The 17,334-nt window shown below is 39.2% G+C and overlaps 1 protein-coding gene and 1 long non-coding RNA gene across 2 annotated transcripts in view; one reads left to right on the top strand and one right to left on the bottom strand.

Annotated features, from left to right (window-relative positions):
- The window catches only part of LOC127367336 (uncharacterized), a 22,744-nt gene extending 5,564 nt beyond the window's left edge, over positions 1 to 17,180 (bottom strand). Inside the window, exons 1-4 of the long non-coding RNA XR_007885461.1 lie at positions 17,051 to 17,180; positions 6,533 to 6,703; positions 1,523 to 1,611; positions 485 to 614 (exon numbers count right to left, since the gene is read on the bottom strand). This is a non-coding gene — a long non-coding RNA (uncharacterized LOC127367336). The remainder of the gene's footprint in view (positions 1 to 484; positions 615 to 1,522; positions 1,612 to 6,532; positions 6,704 to 17,050) is intronic.
- gabbr1a (gamma-aminobutyric acid (GABA) B receptor, 1a) overlaps positions 1 to 17,334 on the top strand; it is a 67,601-nt gene that overhangs the window by 3,147 nt on the left and 47,120 nt on the right. The window contains exons 2-7 of the mRNA XM_051407084.1: positions 199 to 285; positions 565 to 629; positions 2,552 to 2,690; positions 6,588 to 6,773; positions 8,605 to 8,622; positions 17,174 to 17,334. Coding sequence (XP_051263044.1) covers positions 207 to 285; positions 565 to 629; positions 2,552 to 2,690; positions 6,588 to 6,773; positions 8,605 to 8,622; positions 17,174 to 17,334 — 648 coding nt within the window. The 5' untranslated portion in view covers positions 199 to 206. The remainder of the gene's footprint in view (positions 1 to 198; positions 286 to 564; positions 630 to 2,551; positions 2,691 to 6,587; positions 6,774 to 8,604; positions 8,623 to 17,173) is intronic.

Raw genomic sequence — 17,334 nt, 5'->3', positions numbered from 1 at the left:
CCAAAAACCCTTTTAGAAGGACAGGCAGCAGTGGACTGAAAATGACTGTATCTGATGACAGAGCCTGTAGCATTAATACTGTAAGAATATTTCCTCAGTAACCATTTTCTTTTTGTCTCTTGTTTCCTCTTCTGTCTGTCAAAACCCTCAATTTCTCCGTCACACTTCCTTAAAACCTCCGTCTTCCTTCTCTTTCAGATCGAGAGATGGCACGGCTATTGTTTCTGATTATTCTCTATGCTCTTCCATCTCCTGTTGTGCCCATACATAATTCATCAACTGGAGGTAATTTGTGTGTGTTTGTGATTGAATACGTGCGGGAATCTGTTTGTGTGTTTGCTTCTCGTGTGTTTATAATATGCATTAATGGACAGAAGTAATCCTGCAGAGTCTGCTAAGTGACTTAAATGAAGCACTGTCATTTGTGCAGTGAGGAAGGCATCAGTTAAACTGACAATATATCATGTTGCTGTAATATATCTACATTATCTGGAGACAGAGCTTTCCCTCTCTGCTCTTGTCGTGTTTCTTCCTTCATTCTTCTTCCTCTTCTCTTTTTCTCAGGCTGTGCCATCATCCGGCCTCCCAGGGATGGGGGGATCCGCTACAGAGGCCTGACACAAGAGCAGGTACAGAGAATGCAGTTACTTTGCTGGATCTAAATTACAGAACCTCGGCTGTCAGATCAAGCACAAAATACGCAGTTTGCTTTAAGATTTTCCAAATAAAAAACACACAGAATTAAGTATTAAGCACCTAACATTGTATTTGCTAACTGCAATGTAATTTCTTCCTAAGTGAATTGAGAGGTGACATTACATTAAAATTAACTGATTTATTATATGATGAGGTATATTGTAGCTGACTACTGGCTTTATTATTACACCACCAGTCTAAAGTAACTTTTTGTGCATTTAAACCTTAATAGTAAAGTTTGACATTTTGGCAAGTACGCATATTTGCTTTCTTGCTGAGACGACAGAATTGATAACCCTCTCGTGTCTACAGCATTAAATATGAAGCTACAGCTAAGCCGGTTATTTTAGTTTAAGATGAAGGCTGGAAATGGGAGCTGCCAGCCTGTCTCTGTCCAAAGGGGAGAAAATCAGCACCTCTAAAGCTCACTAATTACCACATTACTTGTGGTTTTATGGGCAGTAAACAAGTAGTCCACCCCATAAACCCCTGTAAAACCACAAATTATCTTTTTTACACTTGAGTTTTGTATGGATTAAAAAAAGGAGATGTAATGTGTCAAGTGCTTTAGAGGTGGTGGTAGGGAGATTTCGTTACCCTTGGGCAGAGCCAGGCTAATGTTTACTGTTGTTTACAGTGTTTATGCTAAGCTAAGCTAACAGGCTGCTGGCTGTAGCCTTATATTTACCAGACAGACAGAGAGTGGTATCAATCTTCCAAAATATTGACCTATTGTGTTAATTAACCCATTTTATTACATTTTGAATGTTATACACAATCAGTTGCTGCAGAGAAATCGCCTCTCTCTGATGGCTCATGTGCTTACCAAAGCCACGTCACAGGATCAGCTGCAACCTTTGACCTTTGTCACATGACATCCAGCTCTGATCCTTCCATGTCTCATTCAGCAGTGAACTGTTCAGTAAAGCAGATAGGTCAAACAAAATCTTAAAACAGGGTTTGAAAGAAATGGGTGTTTCCCAGGCATAGATAGACTAATGAAGAGACACTATCTAGTTGCATAATGGGAAATACGAGATTCAGGTGTTTTGTAGTTTGATATATATATACATATATAAATCTGCTTGCATACATTGATAATGAAGGGTAATTCTTGACCTCAGAAATAACAGTTTGACAAAAAGTTCTTAACCTTTAGGTTTAATTATTAGATTTTCCCTGACATTTTAACTGCACAGTCACAGTCTTCATCAACAGATATGAGCTTCATTCCACTGGTGAAGACAATGAGGTGCAGTGCCAGAAAAAGGGTGGAAGGGTGGAAAAATCATCTCATTCCACCTTGTCTAAAATCATTTATATACTGCTGCATCACTGCAGTCTTCTAGTGTCAAACTCTGCACATACATCATGAAACATCCAGGCGCAGTATCAATAAGCAGAATACATTTTTGAGTGGAGGGGGACTCTACAGCTCATAGGGGTTGTATTTAATTTTATACTGCAGCAAAACTCAAATTAGAAGAGAGATTGGTGCAATTTCAAAGTGTAAAAAGGACCAAAACCTCTAAAAGTGAGCCATTAAAAATGAAATCTGATTGCACCGCTCTGGATGTATGCACACACGACTCAAACACACATACAGTATACACACAACAGATTTCTCTCCCAACCAGAGAGATGGTGTAATTTAGAGTGTGAGAACCCATCAAATCAGACAGAATTGCCATAAAATGTTCTTCCTATTAGAGCTTAATTGTCACAGCCATATGGCACCAGAGTCTACTGCACAGAGACAGCATGAAGAGGGTCTCAAAGTGAAAGAGGAAAACTGGTACAAGAGAGCATCAATCACACTTAAATGACAGTCTCTCCATCCGTGTTTCTCTTACAGATCCGCAGTGTGCAGATCCTGCCTGTGGATTATGAGATAGAGTACATCTGCAGAGGAAACCGGGTGATTGTGGGACCCAAGGTCAGGAAGTGCTTACCCAACGGCACATGGACGGACATTGCGCAGCACAGCAGATGTTGTAAGTAATTTTTGGTCAAATCCTCATCCTCTCTTTATCCTGTCCTCCACATTTCCCTTATCTTATCACACATTTCCCTTTTCCAGATAATTCTTGTGTATAATAATTAGTTGTTATGTGTTCTGTCTGGTCAATCAACATCGAAATAAAGCCACAGTTACAATATAATGACATCTCAGTTGTTTTGACAGCACATTACTGCCTTTACTGTTTACACTACACACAGAGGAAAGTGTGAAATATTCTACAACCTTCACTCTCACTCTTTTAAGCACTGAAGTCATTTTTATCATCTAATATGACTAATATAAATATCCACAGCAAAGAAACGTGATGCAATCTTAAATTAAACTTACATGAAATTAAACCATAGCTTTTTATTGTTGTAGTTTCCTACATTACCTCCCATCATTTTTAAACCTGCAATAACTTATTATTTGATTTCTGCCCTTTGGGAACACACTTTTTAAGTTAATTTGGTAAAATTGTTAGCAAACAGTTGCATATTTATTCATCAAGCAGTTACTGAACAACATTATCATTCATTTGAAGTCATGTTTCTGGTCATATTGCAAATGTAAATCCAATATTCACTCTGCTTAAAGTCTGTTGTTTGTGTCCTGAAGAAGATATCAGGCTCTAAATGCTACACTATGTTTACCAGATAGTCGTTAACTGTGTCTGTGTCATTTGGTGCTGAACAGGTAGTGTACAGTGGGTTTTTAGAGCTTTTTTGTTGAAAACTGCTGCCTGCTGTTGCCAAAAACTGCTCAGTGAGAGTGGTGAGAGTGAACCAAGACAGTAAAGTTGAGAGTCAGGCAGCTAAACAATAAGCTGAAACTAATTTCAAAGGTACGCAAGGTAGAGGGAAGCTCCTGTCTTTATCAATCTATCTGATCAATCAAAAAACGGTTACAATTTAGAAGATGTTACCGAAATCTATTGGTTGAATTCAGGGATGCTGGAAGACAATCAGAGTTGGGGGTGCTGAGAGAAATTCTGTCTATATAATGCTGTCTTACTAAATGCTGAATGCATGACATTAATGGGTTTTGCATCAGCGTGACTGGCCAGGATAATATAGTGTATTAACAACATTTTACAATTATTTTTGACTTTTTTATGGATAAAACAGATAAAAAACAAGGCAAAACCTCTTTCCTGCAAGTCATTATCAGTTTGAACATTTTAATGAATGGTTTTAATACTGCCAGATGCAACCCCCTCAGTACCCCTACTTCCAGCGCCCATTGTCGAATCTGAACAGTTAAATATGGTGACAGAATAATCTAAACTCAAAGATTCCCTAGCTAGCTTATTTGGAGCTAATGGTCCCTGAAATAAACAGAATTAACATCAAAACTAGTCCCAACATTGACTGGGAGGGTGTCAAAGCCAGGAACCAGGAAGCAGTGTTACGATTTTCCTTTTATATATGACTACTTGTTTCCACCCGAGCCATTTCTTGATGAAGACTATTTAATGCAGTTTGAAGCTTTGATAAAGCTAGACATTATACCTTTGAGCTGGAATTATTTTTCACCACAAATAATCAGTGACATTCCTCTCTTACCGTACATGTAATGTGTCCCCAACCAGAGCTTGTAAACATACTTGCTTTAGTTGAATTTTGATGATTATGAATAGGTTTGTTATGTTGCTGAGCCTGAGGAGGCTTGCTTATTACCTTTTTCTTTTGGTCTGCATACAGATATGTGTAAACGATGTAGGACTATGTGAATAAATAAATAAATGTAAATGTGAACTCATCTGTGATACCCCCATAGAGAGTAGCTTGGGCTGATGCTTGGTTATATCTAGATTATGGTTAAATAATTCATGATCTAGTTTGTTTAGCATCCACAAGTAGTAATCTAGTATCTGTGTGTATCTATCTATATATATTTGTATAGTATTTAGGTTATTTTACTGCTTCTACATGCTTGAACTGCATTCTTGCTACATATTTTTTTTACTGGACAGTTTGGCCTGAATGTAATTTCTACTCAGATCACATCTACAGTGCCTCTGCAAATACTGAGAATAAGGCCTGCGATCCAATCAAATCCCAGTTATATCTCTGTTTTTGTTCTTTCAATTCACATTTAAACATCAGTGGAATTTATTTTTCCCAAGAGTACATTCTCTTTTTTGTTTTCTCTGGCTTATGTAAGAGCGCAAGCTGCAATGTGCAGATTGGAGTTTTATTATGTGCTCACATGCTGGAAAGAAGATTCAACAAACTCGGCAGCTCAACAAATTATATTCAAGAGCTTGGCCATTTTGTCAGGAAATCATACCAAGAGGATGAACGGTAAATCATATGGAGGCTGTGGCACAGCAAGCTAATACATTTCTTGCTGGTAACTAAGACAAAACCTATTCTTTATTTGGATCAAAAGGGCTCCCAGGGCAGTTAAGGTTACATTACAGAGATGAACATCAATCCTCATAGTATTTGTGTTAAATGGACATGTAAGATTGTACCTGAAAATAGTACGTTAACATATCTCAGAGGAAAAGCTGCTCAGGAGGCATAAATAATCTCCTAAGCCTCTGACGTTTCCAAAATCAACATCTTTACCCTGTTGCTCATTTGTATCCTGTTTTTTTTTTACCTCATGCTTGTTCATGTGTTAGATACATGTTAAGCCAACACAGTCCATTCATTTGTACGCTGTAGAAAAGCTCTGTATTTTTCAGTTAGCCAATGTTGCCTTTGTCCCTGAGGCTTGAGTTTGTGATTGCTTTGCTAACAGCGCTTATTCAAACTATAGTCAAAGTTCATGTTTCAAGGTTCATTTATTTATGATTTTACAACACAGGGTTGTATAACAAGATTAGGTTGTAGTTCCATTAATGCTACTCAGAAATACAAACATACAAAAAATATGTACAATAGATAAATTAATAATAGAAATAAAACTATTTTCCATGGCGGCGGAGTGCTAAGGATGAATTAAGGAGTCTCACAGCCTGAGGGCAGAAGCTGCTCTGAATTCAGGTGGTATGGCAGCGGATACTTCTGCACTGCTTGCCAGAGGGCAGAGGGCAGAGGGCAGCAGGGTGTTGCTGTGGTTGTCTTTCAGTATCCTTTAGGCTCTGCACAGGCTCCTCACTCCACTGATATCACCGATGCTCGACAATGAAGAAAAACTAATAACATTACCATCAGCCAATTAGCAGATTTTAAGACGCTAACAGGTAAACATAACGTACCATCAGCATGCAAGCATTGTCACTGCGAGCACATTATCATGCTGCATTAGGCTCAAAGCACTACTGTGCCTCATACAGCCTCATAGAGCTGCTAGCACGGCTGCAGACTCTTTTAGTCTCGTTATCCTTCAGTAAAGCTAGTTTCCCCCCAATTCTAATGTCAATTTGATATGATTATTTGAAAGATGTCACTTGTTGTGACAGCTCTACTGCAAAGTTGTTTAGCTCATTGCTTTGGTTTTACAGTTCACAGCTTTTTGATTCAGTCTAACCGCTCTCATCACCCTTGTTTCCAGCCACAGCAGCCGGTTTCACCTGGTGAAAACTGGAGCATTTAACAACAAAGGAGCCATTTTTCCCTTAGGAGTTGGTGGAGACAAAAGACATAGCTCAAGGGGAGTGAATATCATACATAAAACAGGACTCCAAATCAATGCTAATGTTGCCTGCTCTGCTGGATGTGTGCTATAACTTAAATTGGGATCTGCTTGTGATCATGTTTACCATAACAGCTTTATGAGGTGATTATGTCAGTGTTTATAGCCCGTTCTGCGGTCCCCAAGAGATTTGCCTCTGAGAAAATGTTTGTGCCATCCCCCTTTTTTTTTTTTTTTTGCATTTACCTTTCTATAACTGTGTCTCTGTCTCCTTCTGTTTCGCGGTCCTTCTGGTTTCCAGTGCTGCTGTGCCCGCGGGTGTGGACTTCCCTGGAGAACGGCCGAGTGACGGTGAAGCCACCCGGGCCACCAGTGGAAGGGACAGTGCTCCATTACAGCTGCCATGCCGGCTTCATCCTGGAGGGCAGAAACATCAGCCATTGCACTAAACTGGGAAAGTGGGACGCGCCTAAACCCACCTGCCTCTGTGAGTATCTATGCCAGTGTGTCTGAAGTTTATATTAAGCTTTCAATTACAGTAGAAGTAAGGAAATACTGTATGGTGGGATTCCATTTACTCAGGGGAGATCTGGTAGGCTAAGCAGGCTCACTGACAACACAGACACAGTAATTGATGACATTTACATCATCATTGCAGCCAGACTAGAAGAAGATACGCTAGCAAAGAAAATGTGGTGCATAGTCAGTGACAGCGAACATTTAACCATCTCGGCATAAATGTTTCTGATAAAAGTTCATAATATCCATCACAACAAGTAGCAAAGATGTTTTTGAAACTGATATTGGTGATTCATTGTGACTGACTGGAGGATAATTTACTCACTTTTTAGTTTACTGTTTCCACATTTACTGTTTACTTTAAAGGTGAAATGATTAGTCAATTAAAGCATTAATAGGCAGACAATTAATACTAACAATAATAATATATATAAACTATTTTGATAATTGATTAATTGTTTCAACTATTGTGTCAATTTGTCTTGGAAAAATGGGTCCAGCTTCTCAAATGTGAGGATAAGATGCTTTTATATATGATACTAAACTGGGCTGGACTGGATGAGCTAAACAAAACAAGTTAAAGGCATAACATTAGCCTCTGGTAAACATAGTCAAAACTGATAAATCAAGAAAATAATCTGGATTAATCTATAAAGAAAAGCACTGTTATTTGCAGCCGCATTAAAAATTAAGGAAATGTACATGTACAACACCTCCTGGGCCTTTTGATCACATACATGTGACTTACTTAGCTTTTGCAGCCTACCTCACAAAAATGGGGACATAAGGCCTTAAAGATGACAGATAATTACAAACACCTGCTCTCCCAACGGTGAAGCACGGTTGCTAGGCAATAAATGATCCAACCAATCAGAGTGTAATCCACAGAGGGCAGCCTGTACCGCTGGCACAGGCAGGTAAAACAAATGTTGAACACGAGTGAAAACCTGATGTCCCGTGCATTAGACTAAACACAGGATAAATAATTATAATGCGTTGGTGGATGTTCGTGATGTCACAGGAGTGTTCTCGGCTCGCAGTTGGCATGTTTACTGCCTGGAAAGATTTGTCCAAATAAGAGCAAGTAAATGAGGATTTAAGGGAAAAAAACACATAGATGAAACAAAGAGCTGAAGGAAGTCAGATTGCCAACTGGTTATCAGAGGGGTTGGCATGGCAACCAATAAAGTTGCTATGGGAATGATGGTATTAAAATGGATGAAAGAGGAAATTATCAGCACAGTTGGACTGGGCAACTAAAAGTAGGTTATTTATTGTATAATAAAAAATCTTGATCTTGATGTGTAAATGCTTTATGGTTGACTCATTATTTGTAGATAATTATTTATAATATACTCTGATATGGCTTAAAACTCCTGTGTTGTTACTACAAGATTTTCTGTGATGCCTACACTATATAACTATAAGAGATTTAATTGTTTTTTCTATCTATTTTTCTGGCACGTCTGTAACATATCATAGGATTACATAATCACAGTTACTGCTCAGCATCCAACCAACGGTGCATTTGTCAGGAACTGACTACAACTACAATGTTGTGTTACTGCCATCTAGTGGAGGGAAATAATTAGAATTTTGATCTTCACTGCACCAAATCTGTACAAATTATACATTTCAAAGGTGAGTAATTTACTTGAAAAACATCAGGAGTTTTCATCAAAGCTTTTTTTTATGCAGCAGAAGAATGATGCACTAACTGTAAACTGTTCTGTTTTCACCTGAATGGTAGTTTTTAATCAAATGTTCTTTTTCCTTCTTCTTGTGTTTCCCGGCCAAAGATGACAGAAACTACACAGGTAGGAATATTTCATTGTTATTATCCCGTCCACGCTAACCAAATCCTATTACACTGCTATATTTAGTCATATTAATTATTGTGTCATGGACATAAAAGTGCCTGCTTATATGGACTTATCTGACAGTTAAAGTGTGTGGTGAAACATTTATCAGACATCTTTATAGCATCATATTCCAAAACAAAGAACTTTATCTTCTGTCCCAAGCTCAACAAATAAAATCTGCCACAAAACAGGTACCCTTCTTTTTAAGTTTTTTAAAATTATCCCTCCAGATAAAACAAAATCAGAAATGAAGGTAATTTAACTGAGATGTGTAGCTCTTAAATCATCATAATAAATCATAAAATCATAATAATAAAACAGCAAATGTCTCATCTAGATCAATCTTATCTAGATCACATAACAAACACTCTTTTATTTTTAGGGGGATCATTAAACCTGTCTGTCTCTGTGTAACTGTGCACACAGAGATATTTGATCTTTTAATTAAATCCTGCTTCATATATAATGCTTTGCAATACTGTGCTGCAGAGGCAATGTGCACTGTTGCCACAAGAGGGCAGCAGTAGCTTGAAGCAGAGACACAACTGTCTGTAACTGGACGTTGAAACCCACACACTAGCTGGGAAAACCTTCTTGGGGATAAGAACTTTTTAACTTGTCCAATTAAATATTTTTTCTGCTGTGACAAACAAGATTATAGTTTTAATTGTATTTAAAGTTGTAAACTGGGTTAAATAAATTAGTTTTCATATCTAATGTTTGAACACATACATATTACAGGGCTGACAGCATTTCCCACAGTTCTTCACCAGTCCATAACATGAAAAACATTATTATTCTGTCCCTGAGTATTGAGCAAATCCTTCTTTTATGAATCAAAGCACTGAGAGAGAAGATTAAGACTATTTAATTTGCTCGTAAGCATTATTAGTGAGGTAGCATTTTCAGCTCAGCTCATTCAACTAACCCCCTTCAGTCTTTAGCTAATTTTAATTACAAAGTTTTTACGGAAATAGTTTTTTGCTAATCGTTTTTTGCTCTCCACTAAGACTACAAGGGATTTTGAAAAAGGAGAGGGTTAATGGCAATAAGAAGTGTAGCTGTGGGTTTGTCATCATGCAGGTAAAAATACAATGAAGAGTGGAATATTCTGCTACCCCAGCCTTACATATAGAGCTATTACAACTGTGGGTCTTATCTCTGTGAGGTTAAAACTGTACGAGTTTGCAGCAGGTCATTTCTGAAAATGAGTTAATGTGCTTAGACAGCCTTCCCTGGAAAAATAAAGGGTCAAAACATCTACTAGTACAACCATTTTATCTGATCCCTGGCAAGGATGATGAATACATTTGTTACTGTTGCAGGATGGCTCACCCTCTTGCACAGTTATGTCACCACATTAGGAATTGGCCAGATATTGAATCATACGCTTGCTACAACCCTTAGAAGGCTCACAACACTGCACCGTTACTGTATTGAATTAGGCATAGACCTGTTATAGCCTTTCATAAGCCACTGTTCATACGCACATAGACACTGCACTAAACTGGATATATAGTTTTATGCAAGTAATCCCATCGGTTGCAGATAAAAACTTTCCAAATGTCACGGACAGACTTGACAAACACATAATTAACAAAGCGGCAGAGAACACTGTTTCCTCAAATAGAAATTTCCATCTACTGTCACAATACTGACCTCCTTCTGGCTCTGCTCTCTCTCTCTCCACTCCATGTGCCATCACCACCCACTTACTGCCTCCTCAGCGGGAGAAAGGTTAATACCCTGCTCCTGTCTGTGTCTGCTCTACCCTGTGAGTGTGTGTGTGTGTGCGTGTGTGTGTGTGTGTGTGTGTGTGCGCACACATATGCAGTAGGTTTGCATCTCTAATTTCTGTTTTCTCCAAGTACAGTATAACAAAACCACAGGTATAGAGTGAACACAAACAAAGCCGGGACATAACAAGCTAACAAACTTTCTACCCAAACTCTGTATAGATGTACATATAACATAACATCTGTATGCACTCTGTATTATATTTATAATCTTTTAATCTTATTGTAAATTAGAAGGTAGAACAGGCATTAAATCAAACAGGTGCCACTATTCTAAATTGTTCTTATCTTTCTGTCAAAACCCAACAATACATTAGTCAAAATATTATGTCCATGGGGCGTCCGGTTAGCTCAGTGGGTAGAGCTGGCGACTCATGTACCAAGGCTGAGTCCTTGCTGCAGCGGCCCAGGGCTCAAATCCGACCTGTGGCCCTTTGCTGCATGTCATCCCCTCTCTGTCCCCCCTTCCTGCTTATCCTCAGCTGTTTCTATCATAAAGGCAATAAAAGCCCCCAAAAACTATTATGTCCATGTAAAATGAAAAAAAGAATTCAATGAGATAAAATTATGTTTCCGCCTGTTTGTGCAGGTTATTGTTACCCAGCACCTTTTTTGGAAAATGCAGTGCCTCCAAAGTTTAATTGCTAAGAGAACAATGTAATAAAAAACAGGTAGTTATTGGCAAATTTTTACTCAAACAGGAATAAAAATTGCATTTGGTGGAGACTAATTCTGGTGGTGGATTAATACACATTTGGTGCACTAGGGAGTATTTAGAGCTGCAGGACAGTCTATGTGGGATTGACTCATCAAGGCGCACGAAGGCTCATTCATGTGTTTTCAGTTGTTTTTGACACTAATTGAGTTCTATGGCACAGGGGAACAAGACTTTGGCAACACAGACATTAAGTGTAGAAGTATAATTGGGCCAGTTCTTTGTTGGTTTTAGTCTTTCCTTGGGATTTGTTGAAAATAAGATTATAAATTAGTTATCTGTACAGTATCATATGATGTCAAATTATGCAACCAGTCAAGATTGCCCCAAGAGGTTAAGTTGTGTATTAATTTGAGCCTTGCACGTGGCAGCAATTGATTTTAAAATCTGCTGCCTACTAATATTTTACCTGTCAAAAAATTATTTAAAAAAAACATTGTTTCTGATAAAGCAGAAGGTAGCCTATTCATTTTTTCACAGCTATATTCATAATAATACACTAATGGTTACCAAATTTTGCAACAAAGTTAGGCCCTAGAGACAGGATATACTCAGTTGAACAATGAACTTATTTTTCTTAATGTCCCTCCACCCTGATACTCAGGCATGATATATTACTCTAATAACTGCAGCGCTGCAGAGTATTGGAAACAAGGTAGTGTACATTGTGCTGCTGCTGGACAAATTATGTAATGATGATACTGTATCGAAGCTAGCTTTTTACTGCATGATGAATTATATTTTTCAACACGTTATACTCCTATAAAGGGTTGTAACTCCAAAAATACTGTTCCTGTAACGTATAAATGCTGCTTGATTTTGCCCATCTGGTACTAAGCAGACATAAAGAATGGACTTTGAAATACTCCTTGACCAAAGTTTGATCTCTGCACTAAGAATATGACTTGTACCGTCAGCATTGTGGAAAAAACCCTGCGTCTACAAAATATCAGCATCTTGGGCATTGAAACACTCTGATTGATTTTACACAATATATTTTGTCAGAGCATTTTCACAATGATTTGGTTTGCATTCTGAATAAAATCTGCTCTGCAGGTGGAGGACAATGTAGTCTGCCGATTGTGTTAAAAAGGCAACATTGTAAGAAGTATTTTCCCACTAACACATCTGCCAAAAGAGAAACAGGCCATTATCCTGAAGGATGCCCAGTGCGCAAACCGCAGACACACAAATGTACAGTACAAGGCCCTCATTAAAGCGGCTCAGCAACATGTTACAGCGCTCATGTCTCTATTGCATATTTTCCAGGCTGTGCCACAGCTAATGTCTCTTCTGAATGTGGCATTTGCCACCATGGGGGTTGTTAACACTGTACTACCCGATGCTGGTGCGTCTTGCTTGTGTTGGCTGCAGGCTTATGGAGTGAAACTGCACATAAAGTTCACGGCTGAATAATTGATAGTGCGTTGGATGGGTCATGGGGTGGCAGCGAGGATGAGGAGGTGGAAGTGGAAGGCAAATGCCAGCAGATGATCACTACACTCACCTCAGCCTGTGAGGGCTTGTTAGCAGCTGGATCTGAATAGCTCTCTGCTACATGGAGATATCCAGATAATGAGATTTGGGTAATGAACCAGGGTTATATAATAGTCATATTCCATTGCCTAACTACAGAGGGTTTTTAATTTAGACTGGAGAAATAATGGTCTTCTTCTCAATTGCTGCAATAAGTAATTTTCAAAGGGAACTTTAACACTAACATTACATTGCAATTAGAGCGCTTACACACGAACTGGAAAAACATGAGCATAAAAAGGAATAAAAGCGTTGTCAATCATCTAAATAGGCTGCACTGAAAATGGAAGAAAGTATTGTTGGCACCACAATGACTTTTTTATTTTTTTCTTCTTAGATAACAAGCTGTTAACCTTTAGTTATAACATTCCTCAAAGGATTCATCAGTATCAAATGATGTTGGCAGATGTATCTCCAAACACATTAAAGGTTCATTTTAGAGAAGGACACAAGTGAAAACCAGCTGAATGATCATTCAGTTTTAACTATAGAGGCTTAAAGGCCATTGTGTGTGAATGGATGTGTGTACATGTCGATGTGTCAGAGTGTGTGTATGTGTTTGTGTGCATGGTCGCATGTCATTGTGTGTCAGAGATACTGTAGGGACTGTGTCGGATGTGAACAGAGGGTTCAAAAAGGTGCGCAGGGAGTCCAGTCACTCTCTTATCTACGCTAACTACATCACTGCTCCCACTCTTGAAATGAAAGCAAATAAAATCAGCTATGATTGATACCGCCTACCCCATTTTTTTGCTGATTTCTCAAAGCAGCTTCTGTAGCATTTTATAGACTTGGCCGTGGAGGCGAGGTAGAAATGAAATGGTCTATGGATTAGCAGAAGTGGTTACAGAGCAGAGTTACACACTGGAAGCGTGAGTAGCCACTGTGACGTCACTGGTTGGTTTGCGGACAACCGCTCTGAAGCTTTGAGTTTGGCGTTATGGGGATCGCCATGTTGCTTTTTTGGTAGCCAGTAGTGACTGTATTTGGATGAGAGGGTGGAGCTGGGGGAGGAGCGAGGGATGGATCTGACTGAGAACCCAAGGACAAGCAGCGGTAGCGACTTGGCAAATCACAAAGTAACGACGCCCCTAAAGCACACACTGCTTTATTGTCTATTTTACTCTAAATGGGACCATAACTTACAAAATGAACATCACGCTGTATTTGAGAAGACATAAAACCACTTTGATTGAGACCACCATAAACTCATTTGGAAAAGGTTTACTGAGTTAATAAATCAAGTGAGATGAAGGCTAATTTTCTCATAGAAATATATTAGGTCCCCCCCTTTGCCAGCCATTAGAAGTATTTAACACAGACTGCCTGGAAGCTATGTCCACTTCTTTATTCAAATCATAGTGCTAGCCCAGTAAGCATTGATTTAAAGGACCAGTGTGTAGGATGGAGTGACAAGATCTAAAGACATTCCCATCAGCTTCAGCTGTACCTTGGGTTTAGTGATAATTAGCATTAGCATGCTGAAGTGCTAAACTAAGATAGTGAATGTCAGCATTAACATTGTCACTGTGAGCGTATTAGCATGGCTGACATTAGCATTTATTTTCAAAGCACCGCTGTTCCTGAGTGCATCCTCACAGAACTGCTAGCATGGCTGTAGACTCTTAATGTTGCTCTACTTTTTCTGCACTACCGCCGCTGCTGCTACATAGCGCCCGATGCCTTCTGCATTTGTTCTTCCTATGACCTGCATTTAACTCTGACCATATCCAACTCTACATAAAGGTTTTGTTTTATTCATTACATATTACATCATGGCTTAATGTAGTTTGATGTTTAACCTCATTGCTGCATTCATATCACAGTTATATATCCCTACTTACTACTACCCCACTGGTTCATTGGACACATTGATTCATCTTTATATAAAATATATATCTATATGCACTTGCTTGCACTGATCTAATTACATGCTAAACAGCATTGTGTTGTTCTGTGCTCAATGGCTACGATGCATTCGTTCAATCGGATCTACTACCACTACAAACAAGTCAATGAATCAATTTGTCAATATTTAGATATTCATTTAATTTATCAGCAACTTTAAAAGGTTTCTCCACACATCTTCCAGTAATATGCAGCTGAATCAGGTGCTCCTCAGCTCGAGGACAGCAAACTTCCAAAGGGAAAAAAGGAACTGGAACACACTGATTGATCTGCAGACTTTAATAGTACAAACACCTCAACGCTACTGTGTGTTCACAGAAAAACCACATACAATAGCGTATAATTGGATAATTGGTTGAAGAGAATTTAAAATCTATTGAGTAATCAATGCACGGCAAGTGCCACCCCCCTCCATGCAGTATAATCAAATCAGAAACAAAAAAACACAGATGTATGTTAGAGTTACAATGGAGTACAAGAAGTACTACATTCATCAAGTGTAATCAATTAGAGGAAATATGACAAATTTAGTTCTTCATTAAGGCCAAAGGGCTCCAATCCAATATGGAGGAGTGAGTTGATATGTGACCACAGTAGAAATGGTGGTTTGTTTGCACTATTAAAGGCTGCAAATCAATCAGTGTACTCCAGTCTCTTTTTCTTTTCCTTTGGAAGTTTTTCTTGATGACTGATTTGAGTCGATTCATTGTTTGAGTTCATTTACAAGCAAAATAATTAACCAACATTATCATATTTGAGCTTCTAAACTTTGAGTACTTGTAGCTTTTCTTTGTCTTATATGTAAACAGAATATTTAAAAACTGTTGGTCCAGCAATTTAGGATATTGTGATAGCAGCTTTTTTCGTTATTTCCTGACATTTAATAGACTAAACAATTAAGCTGATAGAAAAAGGAATGAGCAGAGGATTTAATTATGAAAATGTTAACCAGCTGCCAATCGAAAATGTAGCCAGTGAAATGCAACCTGTGTAGCCATACTTAAATATTATTGTTAAGCAACTTTTAGTGGAATCAAATTGTGACAATATATGATCACATTGTTGGATATTAATTGAAAACTAATCAAATATTTTTTTGCTTTTCTTGTGTGAAGTTGACTGTCATAGTTATCCTAATATTAATCAATATCAGAAAATTCTTCATCACTGATGTTGTGATATCGATTTTAACCGTTTCGCACAGCCCAAATATTTACTTGGAGAAAACAAAGCTGACTCCCTGCATATTCTTTTTTTTTTAAGTTGGCCTTTAACCCAGCTACTGTCAATATTTACCCACTTGTGCTGATTCATTGATCAGAAATTGATTATGGATGCTCTAGCCCACAGTGTCACCCAGCAGCTGCAGCAAGTGGTGGGAGTAAGGAGCCAAAATGCAAAGAAAAATGTGACAAAATTAGGTTGTGTGGGACTGTTGTGGGATGGATGTACTGTTTAAGTTAAGCTAAGCGTGTAACTCATTAGAAAATCTTTGAGGAGAATTTTGCCCAGAGCCCCCTCCCAACCATTCATCCCTCTCTCTCTCTCTCTCTCTCTCTCTCTCTCTCTCTATCAGCATACATTTCAGATTGGCTCACTCTCTCCTCTCTCTCCCTCTCTCACTCACACTCAGCCAGTCGGTGCTGCAGTGGATCAGACGCAGAGCTCTGGCGCGCCTGCTTTTCCGCGGCAAATCGTTTCATCTGCTGGAATACGGCTGCGTTATAGGTGGGGGGGTTGGTGGGAGAGATGTAGCCTGCTTATTTCCGCTGCTTCAGCTCTTAGTTCACACTCCACTCGTTTTTTTTTTTTTACCCGCAGCTCCCAATCCACAATCATTTGACCCGTTTGACGTGTTCTCCGCGGACTCCGGCGTCTGATCTGATTCGCGCGTCCTTTTTTTTCCTGTGCGTAAAAGTCGTGAGTAAGAGACGCGCGGTCCAATGTTTATGATTGATTGCGAGCAAAAAAATAGCGACGCGTTAGTTTAGCTGGTGTGGAATTGCATAGAAACGAGTTGGACTGCAGGATGGAGGTTCGTTTGAAACTTGACTGATGAGCATCTCGAGGCGAGCGGCACCGTGTCCTCACATGATCGCTGCGAGCTCTGCGAAGTAAAAGGCTGAACTGTGCTTGACTTTGTCCCGAAAATATCCAGCATGCCATCTATAATTAACCATGCATTATGCTAAATTATACGCTGTCTAAATTATTTACTCCTTTCGCTAAACACTTGCAATTAAAAAGTAAAACAGTTTGGTGACAGGATACCTGTAAAAGCTCAACATAAAATCCAAAACCCGCTCAAAAGGACACGTGTTGACTTCACTTAAATATTTAGTTGCAGAATTCACACGTAAAAATAACAACCTTTGCCCGGCTCGATTCCACTGCAGCACCGAGGCCACCTTGCTTCGGTTCAGCTCACCTTGAACCATGCTGGTCATTTGCAGAAGTCCTCCGCGGGCAACTCGCGCAGCCCGCGGGCATGCGATGTTCCTCCGTTCAACTCTCATCGTCCTTCTCCTCCTCTGGCCACGGCCGTCCGCAGGCAAGAAGAAGCTGTACATCGGAGCGTTGTTCCCCATGAGCGGAGGCTGGCCGGGCGGACAGGCGTGTATGCCCTCCGCTCAGATGGCCCTGGACCTGGTGAACAACAGGAGCGACATCCTGCCTGACTACGAACTGGAGCTCATCCACTACGACAGCATG

Source organism: Dicentrarchus labrax, unplaced genomic scaffold (assembly GCF_905237075.1).
Source record: "Dicentrarchus labrax unplaced genomic scaffold, dlabrax2021, whole genome shotgun sequence".
Lineage (NCBI taxonomy): Eukaryota > Metazoa > Chordata > Actinopteri > Moronidae > Dicentrarchus > Dicentrarchus labrax.
This window is presented reverse-complemented; position numbering and strand designations above follow the sequence as displayed.